At 34.4% G+C, this 14,002-nt stretch overlaps 3 protein-coding genes across 3 annotated transcripts; 2 read left to right on the forward strand and 1 right to left on the reverse strand.

Moving 5' to 3' along the window:
• Positions 1-179: 179 nt before the first annotated feature.
• LOC110731138 (isoflavone 3'-hydroxylase-like) lies at positions 180-1,966 on the forward strand. Its single transcript, XM_021910972.1, has 3 exons — positions 180-233; positions 683-1,549; positions 1,861-1,966. Exons 1-3 carry the CDS (start codon positions 180-182, stop codon positions 1,867-1,869), a joined length of 930 nt encoding a protein of 309 aa, XP_021766664.1. The 3' UTR covers positions 1,870-1,966.
• Positions 1,967-5,854: 3,888 nt separating this feature from the next.
• Positions 5,855-6,280, forward strand: LOC110731139 (acyl-CoA--sterol O-acyltransferase 1-like). The gene has a single exon (XM_021910973.1). It carries the CDS (start codon positions 5,855-5,857, stop codon positions 6,278-6,280), a length of 426 nt encoding a protein of 141 aa, XP_021766665.1.
• Positions 6,281-6,703: 423 nt separating this feature from the next.
• LOC110731255 (protein NRT1/ PTR FAMILY 5.5-like) lies at positions 6,704-10,583 on the reverse strand. Its single transcript, XM_021911100.1, has 5 exons — positions 10,184-10,583; positions 9,996-10,051; positions 9,571-9,785; positions 8,487-9,043; positions 6,704-7,853 (listed from the first exon to the last, which is right to left on the reverse strand). Exons 2-5 carry the CDS (start codon positions 10,018-10,020, stop codon positions 6,968-6,970), a joined length of 1,683 nt encoding a protein of 560 aa, XP_021766792.1. The 5' UTR covers positions 10,021-10,051; positions 10,184-10,583; the 3' UTR covers positions 6,704-6,967.
• Positions 10,584-14,002: the final 3,419 nt, after the last annotated feature.

A 14,002-nucleotide genomic window follows, 5' to 3' on the forward strand; every position in this document is an offset into this window, starting at 1 on the left:
TTTATTATTTGTCCCTCTGTAAAATTTTAAATTCAATAAAAGATTTTTTTTTATGTCTCACAAATAATATTTTTTTGTTACAATTAAAAATCAATGGAGATAGTATTATATTTTAACTATGTTTTGAAAACTAAAAAAGACAAAACAAAAGAGAAAAAAAAAAAAAAAAAGTGCAATAGATGAATAGATCATGGGTGAAAAAGACATACAATAAAATAGTAGCTTCATTTTCTGTAAGTTGACACGTTTTGACTTTATGTAATATTCACATAACTCACTTTGATTTCGTTTTGTGATTTAGTGTTGGATAAATACATAGCCATGTGGAATTTTGTTAAATTTATAAATGTCTATTTTCTGAATATCAAAATTTCATAATTTTACTAGAATACGCAATTAGAGATATTTACATTTACTACATTCTACTTTTCTATTGTGCCTTTATTTTATTACTTGCTTTATTTATTTTACGGAGTACTATTTTTTCTCCTTAGTGGACTCCCAACTGGCTATAGTCATGAGATTTTTTTTTTCTTTTGCGGCTATATATATATATGCACACAGCATACTTACACTAGTTTCTAGGTTTCCTCAAAAAAAAAAAAAAAAAAAAAAAAAAAGGCTTTTTTAAGATACAAAAACCAAAATGGATCATAACTCTACTTAGCAATATTTGTAGTAGTCCCATATAACTACTAAAACTTTGTTACATAAATTGAAAAACTACCCACCGAGCCCTTTCCCTACTTTACCCATCTTAGGCCATCTCCACCTTGTCAAAGACCACAACTCCATTCACCGCACCTTTTCAAGTCTCTCTCAAAAACTCGGTCCAGTGATCACCCTTCAGTTCGGTTCTCGCCGCGCCCTCCTCGTCTCCTCCCCCTCCGCCGTAGAGGACTGTCTTCTCCACAACGACATCTGCTTCGCCAACAGACCCCGCCTCGTGGCAGGCAAGATCCTAGGATATGACTTCACCACCATGTCGTGGGCCCCGTATGACCCTCTATGGCGTAACCACCGTAAGATTGCTGCGACCGAGATTTTGTCTTCTCATCGCCTTCATTTACTGGCTAACATACGAGCTGATGAAGTGAGATCACTAGTCAAGAGAATTATAAGTCAAAAGGGTGGCGATGAAATGGTGGTGGTGGAGGTTAAAAAGGCGCTTTTCGAGCTTACGAATAATGCCATGATGAGGATGGTTGCCGGGAAGAGGATCTACGGCGAGGCGGAGGTGTCTAGTGAAGCAAAGAGATTTCAAGAGGTTGTTAAGGAGTTGATAGAAATAGGTGCACCAACAAGTGTTGTGGATTTCTTCCCATTTTTGAAGTATTTGGGGATCCATTATATTAGTAAGGAGAAAAAGTATAAGGCTCTTTTCTTGGAACTTGACAAGTTTTTACAAGATTTGGTGGATGAAAAAAGATGTCAAGGAGTAGTGATTGATTGTGGTGGGAAAAACAAAACTTTGATTGAGGTTTTGATTAACTTACAAAACTCAGATCCTTCATTTTTTAATGATGACATAATCAAAGGTCTTGTCCAGGTAAATTAGTTCTTACGCCCTGTTTACTTCACCTTAAATAAATAATATTCTGTAAAAAAATAATTTTAGTTCAACAAAGATAATTTTAGTTCCGTAAAAATAAGTTTAGTTCAATAAAAATAGTTTCAGTTTAGTAAAACTCATTACCTTTATAAAAGAAATATATTAATTGAGTATAAAACATATTTTCGAACCTCAATCACCAGGCTAAACTTTTAGTTAAATTGGTCCCTAATATATTTCTGAACCTCAATCATCAGACTACACTTTATAGAAGAAATATATTAATTGAGTAGTCAATGTGATGGTAGTATATGTGATGGTGGTGGACCAGATGGTGGCTATGGTGGTGCTGCTGATGGAAATTCGGAGAAGATGGGTTAAAAAAACAAAAAAAAAAAAAAAAAAAAAAAAAAAGAAATTGTACAAAAAATAAGACTGAAAGTTAACGTCTTATAAATCTCCGTCAATTTGTCTGGCAAGAGGGGCCCACAAAAGCAACTGATTGACAAATTTTGCCAATCATGCTGATTGCCTGGGGCACCCCCATGTTCCACGAGGCACTCTCCTTACCTTGAACATATGGGCTATACAAAATGATCCTAATATTTGGAATGATCCAAGAAAATTCAAGCCTGAAAGGTTTGAGAATAATGTTAAAGGCGATAAGATCAAATACGAGTATATACCTTTCGGATCAGGAAGAAGGGCTTGTCCAGGGGAGAATTTGGCAATGCGGATAATTGGATTAACATTAGGGACGTTGATACAATGTTTTGAATGGGAAAGAATTGATGAACAACAAGTTGATATGCAAGAAACTGTTGGAATCTCTATGTGGAAATCTAACCCTTTAAAAGCTAAGTGCAAGACTCGTCTGAATATCATTAAGATTTTATGATCTTTTTATTTGAAATAAGTATAACAAAAACTATCATGTATGTTTCTTTTACAAAAAAAACCTTATGATGTATGTTTTTTTGTTCGGAGTATGGATTAAGCTTTGTATTCTTAGTAGTAGTGCCTTTTTTTTTTTTTTTTTCATGATTGATTATAGATTTGTTTAAGAATGCATTTAAAAGCATGTAATTTAATTTACTTCATTTTAAATATGTATAATATAAGAAACCTAACTCGACAATTATTCAAGGAAAATAATATGTATTATTTCATAAATCATAATTCAATCATCAATAAAAAGCATATGAAACATGCTATTCAAAACAATCACTTTCAAAGGTATCTTGAATCATTGTTTAGCCACACACAAAAGAACCTCGAGCATTCTTGTCAAAAACACCTTACAATTAAATATAACTTTAATAATCAATATAAGAACATCAGATACTCACAACAATTATATAAAACTCCCAATTTTATGTACATGAACCTTATAAAAATTCTTTTCATAAACTTGAATAATTTTCTGATTTTATTTAATTTAACACAATAATAATTTTTGTAAAACCATGATAATAATAAGGGAAATTATCAATGATACCCTCGTAGTTTTGACTTTTATCAATGATACCCTTCATCAAACTTTTATTATCAGCGGTACCCCTATAATTTTACCTTAATTGCTGCAGTAATCATGACGTTAAACAAACGTTAAGTTTGTTCATTTGATAGGTTTAATGGGCTGACTTGGATTGACAAAAATGCCCCCCACTCATTAATACCCCCCAACCCCAACCAACACCATAATACTTCAAATTTTATCGTTCATCTTCTTTGAAATTGCTCCCCTGTTCTTCTTCTTCTGAGTAACCCTAACTAACGCTAGAGTGAAGCAAGATCCTTGAAGATTTAGCGGTTCTTTGCAATTCTAAAGATTAGTTCTTACTTCTCTAGTGAATTTTGAGAATTTTGTTAAAATTGTTAGGTTTAAGGTAATGTATGCACCTTTGTGGAATTTGTTTGATTTTGTGTACAATTTACAAGTGTTTGTTGGATTTAGCTCTGAATTATGCTCAATTTACATATGATCATGTTAGCTTGCTAAATTTTTAATCTTTTCAGATATTAAAATAGAAATTAAAAAATCAGAAAGGGATGAAAACAAAAAGAGGGGGTGAAGGTTATATAGGAAAGATGGAAATAAAGAAATAAAAGGAGGGAAAACTTTTGGGATTTTTGGAGGGAGATTAAATGATAGGGGCATTTAAGTATTTTCACATTCCCCACCCCATTAAACATGTCAAATGACCAAACTTAACTTTTGTTTAACGTCATGATTACTGTAGCAATTAAGGTAAAATTATAGGGGTACCGCTGGTAATGAAAGTTTAATGAAGGGTATCATTGATAAAACTCAAAACAACGAGGGTATCATTGATAATTTCCCTAATAATAATAATAGAATCAATTGATTAAGAGAAGCGAAGTGAAAACCGAAAGAGAAGAAGGAAGAACCCCCCTTTCCTACTCTCGGCTGCCCCCTACCCCCTCCCTTTCCCCAGCCACGCTGCCCACCCCTCCCCTTTCCTACTCCCAGCTGTAGGCTACCCCTACTCCCACTCCGACACCACCCATCCCCCTTTTCCCCCTTTTTCCCAACCGGAAACGACCCCCCTCGCTCTCCTCCCCCCACCCAAAAACCGGCACCCCTAATCCTAAACACCACCTCCTAATCTTTATAATAAAAAATAAAAGAAAAAGATTACACTTTGAAAGAAGATATATTTACAGATTTATCTCTAAAAGAAACTTGAATTTTCTCTTGGATTTAAATGAACAAAAAAAAAATACTCTTAAAGGCACATCAAAATACTGTATAATTTTTTTTGTAATCATGTGGTCCCATCCCAAATAATATTAATCACTAGCATTAACTCTCTTGTTCGACTATTGGCAGACAAATTTCTATATTAAACCCGAAAACCAAAAAGGCAACCATAAAAACCATTCTTATGGTTTGTTTGTCTGTCATCCATTTTCTTTTAAAAAGGAATATAAATTCAACAAACCACGAAAGCCATGATAAATTTGGCCTTTCCTCCAATTATAAAATACTCCATACTACTCCCTCTATTTTTAAATATTTACTTTATTTCTCCATGCACAGAGTTTTAGAGAAATTGAAGAAAGTAATAAAATATAAAGATAGTGGGGTTGGTGAAAGAATAAAAAAATGTAAAAGACAAAAGTAGCGGAGATAATTGGAGGAGAGAGAATATATGTTGGGTCTACTTGGAGTGAGAAATTAATTAAATATTGTAAAAACTTTTCAAATAAGGAATAGAAAATACTTGAAAACGGACGCAAATGAAAAGTGAAACAAATATTTAAAAACGGAGGGAGTATTATAGCACACGTAAACACAGGTGGTTGCTAATTTGCTATTCTATTTCCTAGCACATTCTACCCACTTTGGCCTAACAACTTTAGTCTCTAGTCTAACTTCTACTGTACAAGATCAACCACAAATTACTAGCACAAAATTTGCCAATTAAAAATCCACACTTCCAAAAACATTCAAGTAGATTCGAATCCAATCGACTAGATCCGATCAAAGAACACGATACCACGACGACAACAACAACAATCCGGTATCGATCGATACAAGAGAGGGAAACAATGATTGAACTAGCACAAGATGAGCTGAAAAACTTTGGAAAGGTATGGCTATCAATATTTGTGTCATTAAGCTATTGTTATGTTATAGGCAAGATTACACCAAAGGGCATTACAAGATTAATAGCAATACTCCCAGTAATCATTCTTTTCCTAATATTACCATTAAATCTTACTTCTTTTCATTTGTGTGGATTAACTTCATTTTTCATAGCTTGGCTTGCAAATTTTAAGCTCTTACTTTTTGCTTTTGGTAAACCTCCACTTTCTTTTGATCCTCCCATTTCTTATCCTCTTTTTCTAGCTGTTTCTTGCTTACCCATCAAAGTTCAACCTCCCAAAAACTCACTAAAACAAGAAAATAACAAAAACCCAGATCAAAAATCACAAAATAAATCATACCCATCTCATCAAAAATCCCAAAATCCACAAAAATCACAAAATAAATCATACCCATCTCAAGAAAAATCACCATGGAATTACTTCACAAAATTTGTTCTTTTAGTTCTAATAATCAAAATTTATGATTATAGTGAACAAATAACACAAATTCATCCCAAAATCTTATGGCTACTATATTTTCTCCACATTTATTTTGCATTAGAAGTTTTTTTCGTAATAGTTGCAAAATCAGCAAAATATTTCATAGATCTAGATTTTGAACCTCAATTCAATGAACCCCTTTTATCAACTTCTCTCCAAGATTTTTGGGGCAAAAGATGGAATCTCATGGTAACCAGCATTCTTAGGCCTACAGTGTACCTACCCACACGGAATCTCTTCACCCGAATCCTCGGCCGTGATTTTGCAACAGTTACAGCTGTGATGGCGACTTTTATTGTATCCGCGTTAATGCACGAGATAATATACTATCATATTGGGCGCGTGAGTCCCAGTTTTGAGGCCACGTGGTTCTTTCTGATTCATGGATTTTGTCTTTGTGTTGAGATTACAGTGAAAAAGTATGGAAGAGAGAGAAAATGGTGGGTCCCACCAAGGTGGTTTTCCGGCGGATTAACGGCGGCGTTTGTGGTGGGGAGTGGGTTTTGGTTGTTCTTGCCGCCATTGTTGAATGCTGGTTTGGATTCGAGGGGGCTTGGGGAGTACGCGGTTGTTGGCGCGTATGTTAAGCGAGTTATGAGTTTAGTCCTTTAATGGTGGCACATTGTTTGGAAACTAATTGAGATTTTGTGATTTGTGGACTTGTTTTTCAACTATAGATTTTACTAATACAATTTTGATTTTTTTACTAGTAGAACTTTATATTTTATTATCAATGATTACATGAAAGATATAGAGTTTAATATTTAAGGTTAGGAAAAATTTAAAATCAGAAAATGATATGTGTCATTATTAGTTTTGCTTTCAGTATTACTTATTGATATCGATCTACCACTCTACCATACAAATTTAAGTGACGCGGGCTTTGTACTGTATCATCAACCTGTTCTCTAAGTCCAATCATACTATGTGGCCCACTAACAATCGCTCCATCTCATTGCAAAAACTTGATCATCTCTTCATTAGTGGGAGTTTATTGCTTTAAAAAAATTTAAAAAGCTTTTGATGGTTTTGTATGAATTAGATCTAATTTATTTTATCATCATTGGATGAATTTAGACAATAAAATAGAGCATTGGTTGTACTATTACTTTTTTTTCTATTCTTTTCATGTTACAAGTCTTTTTAGTTTTTACTATAAATCCACCTACATATATACACTCTTTAAGCGTGGTATAATAGATAGTCAAAGATTCATTCCATTGTCATTTCTAAAGAAATACAAAAACTACATAGAAATCAAATGATAGAATGTGAAATTAATTTAATTCACTACATCGATCATTCCATGTGGTTGAAAATGTTGTCTTCAGTCTCTTCAAACTCTGGCTCTTCCAACTCTTCAACACCTAAATCTTTAAAGCCATAAAAGCATACCACCAAAATATAGATAACAAGATTTATTGCACTAAGTGCAGCTAATACCCAATAATACTTGTCTAAACGACTCTTGTTCAATGTGCTTTGGAACCAATTTATCCCACTAACCTTCTTGCTAACCCTTCCAACAACATAAACCGAAACAGCACTCCCCATATACCCGGTTCCGAATATACTAAGGCTGATGAAGTTAAACAACCCGAGCATAGAGCGAGGAGCTTGAGCAACTACTAAATTCGGAACACTCCATTCACGAATCCCATCTAAGGCACCAAGCAACGCGAATTGTGGTAAAAGCCAAAATATTTTCATAGGTACTCTTTCATCTGGCTTATCAATTAATCCATGACTTTTAACAATTCCAAGCCTTCTTGCCTCGACTTTTGCTGCAGCAATGCAGCATAGTATCGAAAACACCATTGACACGGAAACTCCTACGGGAGAAACATAGCGAAAGCGTGATAGTTTACGCCCAACAATTTCCGTAGCTATCATAACAAAGAACTTAGAGAAGACGCTCTTTGCTTGGTCGTAGAGTCCCAAGAGTAAGACTAGAGGGACTTTGATGCGCCCTAATTTCGGGTTCAATGTTGTTGCCTGTTCGAGGAAGTACGTGTCGCCAATGGCGGATACTACTCCGCAAAATAGTAATGTAACCCACAAGGGAATCGAGCGTACGAGGGTCTTGGTTGCCTCCACTTCTGTTACCCTGCAAAGCTTCCATCTATGTTGTTCTTGTTGCTCTACAGTTGGTTGTGGTAGAATTATTGCAGCATTGTCTAGGCACCTACATTAATAGAATCTTGTACATTACATTGATTATGACAAATAAGTACTATTATAGTATAATACTTCCTCCGTTCTTTATTACTTGACCCGATTTGACTTTTACACTATTCACCACCCCTATTTTGACCGTCTTTTGTGAATAATATGTAAGGAAAAATATATTAATGTATGATCTTTTTGGATTCCTCTCAATAATTACTATCATAATATATAACTTTTACTTATGGAGAATTTAAGTTATTGATCGTTAAAGCTTTGCATTGGCAAGCGTGATAAAAGAAACATGTCAAGTAAAAAAAGAACAGAGGAAGTATGTAGGTACAAAGTTCAATTTAGTGGTTTAATCATTATAACATAATTAACTTTTGATAATCATTTGTGATCTGGTTGTATGTCCTAATTTTAAATTGTCTCAAGCTAAATCAAATTTGGGTTACACACTATGTATGTATAATCATGTACGAAATCCATTATTTTTATTGATCATTTATTATAACTTTACGAGTCATTTAATAATAAAACTATGCACTTAGTTATGGTTATTCCTGCACGGCATAACATAATAAACTTTTTTTGGTTGAGTTGGTCCTTTAACATGGTATAAATATGGAGTAAGGATAAAGCACAATACCTGAGAGCCTTGGTATGAGGCATCAAAGCAACATTTTCATCGACATCACTACTACGTATCTCATAAAGCTCATTCTCATCTCGTGGCCTACTACAAGTGATCTTAGAGAAGGCAGCAAAGAACACACGAAAGACGGTAGTAAGGGGGCTTCCTCTTGGTCCAACATACTTGTACGAGCAAACGCCGCTCAAGAAAATAACAAGTGAGGCCAACGCAAATAAGGCACACACGCCAAACTGAACTCCCCATGACTTGACGAGGGAGACAACAATGAGTCCGATAATCGGAATCAACACACCCATGAACCCGCCTAGTATGGGACAACACATAGAGCCTGGTGCACCTGAAAGGAAATCAGTGGCCATTTTTTCCATTTGGTCGTTTACGAAGGATCCTAGAGAGGCTAAGTGACCAGCAATTCCAGCTGCTATTAGGACCAATGATGCGTAGAATAGTTGCTTTTGTTGCTCTCCTATGCATTCAGGCTTGTATTCTGCGCAATTATTGCTTGATTTTGCTAGCACTGGTGGGGTTGACATCCATAACAGCCCAAGTCCCTACATTACAATTGAATCAATGAATTACTATATGATCACCACGCGTTTCTCTCTTTAAATCTCAATGGTAGCCTCGCATTTTTGCCTTTTATCATTGGTAATACAAAAGGAAAAAGTACACCGGGCTAATATTGAGAATTTCCCTTTTTTTATGAATTGATGTATGATTAACGTTTTACTCAAAAGTAGCTAACTAGGACATGAGGACAAATATCTCATTACTTAATCATAATTTTTTACATTAATGTGTGCAAAAATAGTTAATACGGAGTTTTTTTTATTTTTTATTTTTATACATTATTACTTGTATTAAACTCTTTTTGATTCAATTTCTATATCTTCAAGTTAGTAGACATAAAAATACAAGAAACATATACATTAAATTATACTTCGTATATATCAACATGTCTACCTGTAGTGAGTTTAGATTAAATGATATATATTCAAATAAAATATATTCAAACAATATATTTTTTAGACAAAAGAGTTGAATTAAACAAAGCCTAAGAAAGAAACTAAAAACTTACAACTGAGTAGGAAAGACTGGTAAGGAGTACGATACAAAAGTTGCCAAGAAAAGCTTCGGCAAGATAGACAAATACAAGAGGCAATACTAAAGCTGAGCCTCTCCATATATTGATAATTGCAGCAGCATGTGTGAAATCAAGCTTCCAAACATCGGTCAAGTATATCATCATCATCCATAGTACATAATATGCAAAGAAATCCGCCCACAATATACCTGCATTCATCATAAAACGTAGACGTTTCAACAATGTTATTTATACGTGATGAAAATTTTCTTATATACATCATCAGACATACCAAAGTTTTCAAAGTTTGATCAAATGAATAGTTAAATATGTACAGAACAGAATATCTATATATGGGACAGAAAAAGTATACAAGAGTAAGACGCATGATAAATAGTACGTGGATATGGAACTATTACCTGTCACCCGGAAAATTGATGCCATGGATTTGTAATATCAACGATTACGATTTCTACTGAAAAAATGCAACATTATGATATGCACATCAAGCATAATTAAAAAAAACTTGGAAGATATATCGAATTGATCCAAAAACTTAAATTGCAAAGAAAGCATAAAATTAAAGAAAATTGAGATAGTGGCATACTTTATTACTGTATCTAGACTAGACACGGTTGATATAATGCACAATACAACATTATTTAACGAAGAAGGTTTTCTAGGGAAGTACATACTAAGTATAAAATTAAAATTTTACTTATATAGTACTAAGTAGCTTTTATTTATTTATTTATTTTATTTTATTTTTTTCGACGTACAATATATACCCATGTTCATATGCAGTGCATAGTTCACCTTCAGGTTGACTTGCAGCTTGTTAGCCGTTTGAAGTCGTCGTCAATTTAGCAATTACAGCACTGTTTTGACTTTTTGACTATTCAAATACAACTTGGATTTTTTTTTTCTTCTTTTCTTTTTTGCTAAGTTGCAAACTATCCAATCACGAACTTGTCCTTTTAATTCCCTCAAAAAAAAAAAAAAAAAAAAACTTGTCCTTTTAATTTGATCCTTTTATTATTGGACGAAGGACACTCTTTCAATTGGCATTCTAGAGTGTTGACTTTGTAATATAATTGGAATAAGCTACATCTTTCTAGAAGGAGATGCCGACATGGAATTGGAACAACTTAATTTCACATAGGAGGTTTGCATCATCATCTTATTCAATCATCTACTAGAGCCACTACGACAAAAAGGCCTTAGAGAACTGTTATAATAGGCTTTATAGATTGTCTTAGAGGCGTTCTTCTGCTAAGCGATGTAGGACCATAATAATGCAAATGAAATGACATAGGGAAGAAGATTTGCAACAATTAAGGAATCGAATTGAACTAGGCTAGGCTTTAATTATATTAAAATCTTTTTGAGATCCCGTGAACAATCCATATGTAAATGAAATTGTTGTACATATTATCTTATTATAGAAATTGGGTGAAAATTTTATCACTTTATTAGTCGATTTTGAAAGTTACTCGATCTTTTTATTAGATGGCTCTGTTTATTTTGGTAGTAAACAATTTCATGGAGAATTCTTTTCCTTCATTTTCCATTTTCCATTGTCCTTTGTTTTGTTTTGTTAAATGGTAAGATAATTTTCAACATGTGAAAAGTTAGTTTTTAGAGAAGGAAATCATTTTCGTTTTGTAAAAAAGGCATGTCACATCACTTCCTCTGTGATCTTCACTAAGCTACTTCTCTATTTTCTCTCCTCTATTCTTCCCCTCCCTTTTACTTCCATTTTTCTTCTTCTCCGTAAACTTTCCTATTATCAAACAATAGCAAAGGAAAACCCTCTCAATCATGTTAATTTCCAATAATTATACTACGTATATTTTTTTTTTTAAGTTTCATGAAAAATGTTTTCTATCAAAACAAAAGAAGCTTAATCTATTTTCAATTGTTAAAAAAAAAAAGTTAGGATAGTTTTTTTAGGGGTCATATGAGTTGGCCTACCTAACATGTGTGAATGTGCTAGACAATTGTTGGAAGTAGAGCTGTCAATTCGGGTAAATGGGTCGGGTTCAGGTCGGGTAAGAGTGAGCCGGGTCAACTCGGGTCAGGTCAATTTAGATTAATTCCATAACATAAGCGGGTCGGGTTTGGATTGGGTCATGCTTGAGTCGGGTCACATCGGGTTATGCTTCTTATCGGGTTTGGGTCGGGTTAATAACAGGTTGGGTTACATTTGGGTCGGGTGAACAATAGGTCGGGTTTAATTCGGGTTTTCACGGGTTAAAACGGGTTTGGGTAATTCTCGGGTTCGAGTCGAGTTCGGTTCAAGTCAATAATTTACGGGTTAGAATCAGTCGGGTCATTCTCGGGTTTGAGTCGAGTTCGGTTCAAGTCAAGACTATAATATATATGGCAATATACTAGGGAACTATAGTCTATAATTTAGGAAGATAATTATCTCCTTTGACCATACAATAAATATGTATTATATTTAACTCTTAAATTTTAGGATGATGCTCCTTTCTTTTGCTGGCCTGCACCGACTTGGTCTCCCAAGAAAAAATGCTTTGATCAACAATAATAAGATGGTCTAAATTGCATTTAAGGTGATTTGAAATCGGGTCAGGAACAATTTGGGTTGAATTTAGGTCGGGTCAATAACAAGTCGTGTTAATTTCGAGTCGGGTTAGTAACAAATCGGATTGAATTTTTGGGTTGGGTAAGTAATAGGTATGGTAAAATTCGGGTCGGGTCAATAACAAGTCAAGTTGAATTTGGGTCAGGTCAATAACAAGCTGGGTTGATTTCGGGTCGGGTTAGGAACATGTTGGGTTGAATTCAGGTCAGGTTAGTAACAAGTCGGGTAAAATTCGGGTTGTGAAAGGTTAAAACGGGTTTGGGTCAATTTCGGTTCAAGTCGGGTTCAGTGCAAGTTAATTAAATTGGCCGTTGTAAACCGGTAAATCGGTGCAAGTTGAAAACTGGTAAATTGGTCGTTTAAAAGCAAATTGAATGGTTCCACACACCCAATTGGACTCCCGGAGGGTATTAGGGACCATGTTAAACATTCCGATAATTTTTATTTCCGAGCGAAAAAAAGTCAAAAAACTCCAAAATTAAAGGCTAATTATCCACGCTTTTTGAGAAATTTTGGAGGTTTCGGGGCCGATGTCGAAAAATCTTAAAATTCTATGGGATATATCTCGGGGTCATATAATGTCGTTTGGTACCATATATGATCGTTATTTATTGTCACAAATGTTCGTAGTAGGCTTGAATTAATGAAATCGGTGCAATTTGTAAACCGGTAAATTGGTCGTATAAAGGCAATTTGGATGGTTCCACCCACCCAATTGGACTCCCGGAGGTTATTAGGGACCATGGTAAGCATTTCGGCAATTTTTATTTCCGGGCGAAAAAAATCAAAAAATTTCAAAATTAAAGGCTAATATCCACGATTTTTAATAAATTTTGGAGGTTTTTTGGCCCAGTGTAGGAAAATATTAATATTTTAGGGGATACATCTTGGGGTCATATGATGTTGTTTGGAACCATATATGATTATTATATGTTGTCATAAATGTTCGTTGTAGGCTTGAGTTAATGAAATCAGTACAAGTTGTAAATCGGTAAATTGGCCGTTTAAAGGCAGATTGGATGGTTCCACCTACCCAATTGGATTCTCGAAGGGTATTAGGGACCATGGTAAACATTTTGGCATATTTTATTTTCGAGCAAAAAAAAAGTCAAAAAATTCCAAAATTGAAGGCTAATATATATCCACACTTACTGAGAAATTTTGAAGGTTTCAGGCCCGATGTCGAAAAGGTTTGAGATTTTAGGAGATACATCCCGGGGTCAAATAATTCTATTTGGAACCATATATGATCATTATATGTTGTCATAAATGTTTGTGGTAGGTTTGAATTAATAAAATCGGTGCAAGTTGTAAAACGGTAAATTGGCCTTTTAAAGACAAATTGGATGGTTCCACCCACCCAATTTGACTCTCATAGGGTATTAGGGACCATGGTAAGCATTTCGGCAATTTTTATTTATGGGCAAAAAAAAGTCAAAAAATTCCAAAAATGAAGGCTAATATTTTGGAGGTTTCGGGGCCCGGTATCGAAAAGGCTTGAGATTTTAGGGGATACATATCGGAGTCATATAATGCCGTTTTGAACAATATATGATCATTATATGTTGTCATGAATGTTCGTGGTAGGCTTGAATTACTGAAATCGGTGCAAGTTGTAAATCGGTAAATTGGTCGTTTAAAGGCAAATTGGATGGTTCCACCCACCCAATTTGACTCCTAGAGGGTATTAGGGACCATGGTAAACATTTCTGCAATTTTTATTTCTGGGCAAAAAAAAGTCAAAAAATTCCAAAATTGAAGATATCCATGCTTTTTAAGAAATTTTGGAAGTTTCGGGGCCCGGTATCAAAAAGG

Source organism: Chenopodium quinoa, unplaced genomic scaffold (genome assembly GCF_001683475.1).
Source record: "Chenopodium quinoa cultivar QQ74 unplaced genomic scaffold, ASM168347v1, whole genome shotgun sequence".
NCBI classification, from domain to species: domain Eukaryota; kingdom Viridiplantae; phylum Streptophyta; class Magnoliopsida; order Caryophyllales; family Amaranthaceae; genus Chenopodium; species Chenopodium quinoa.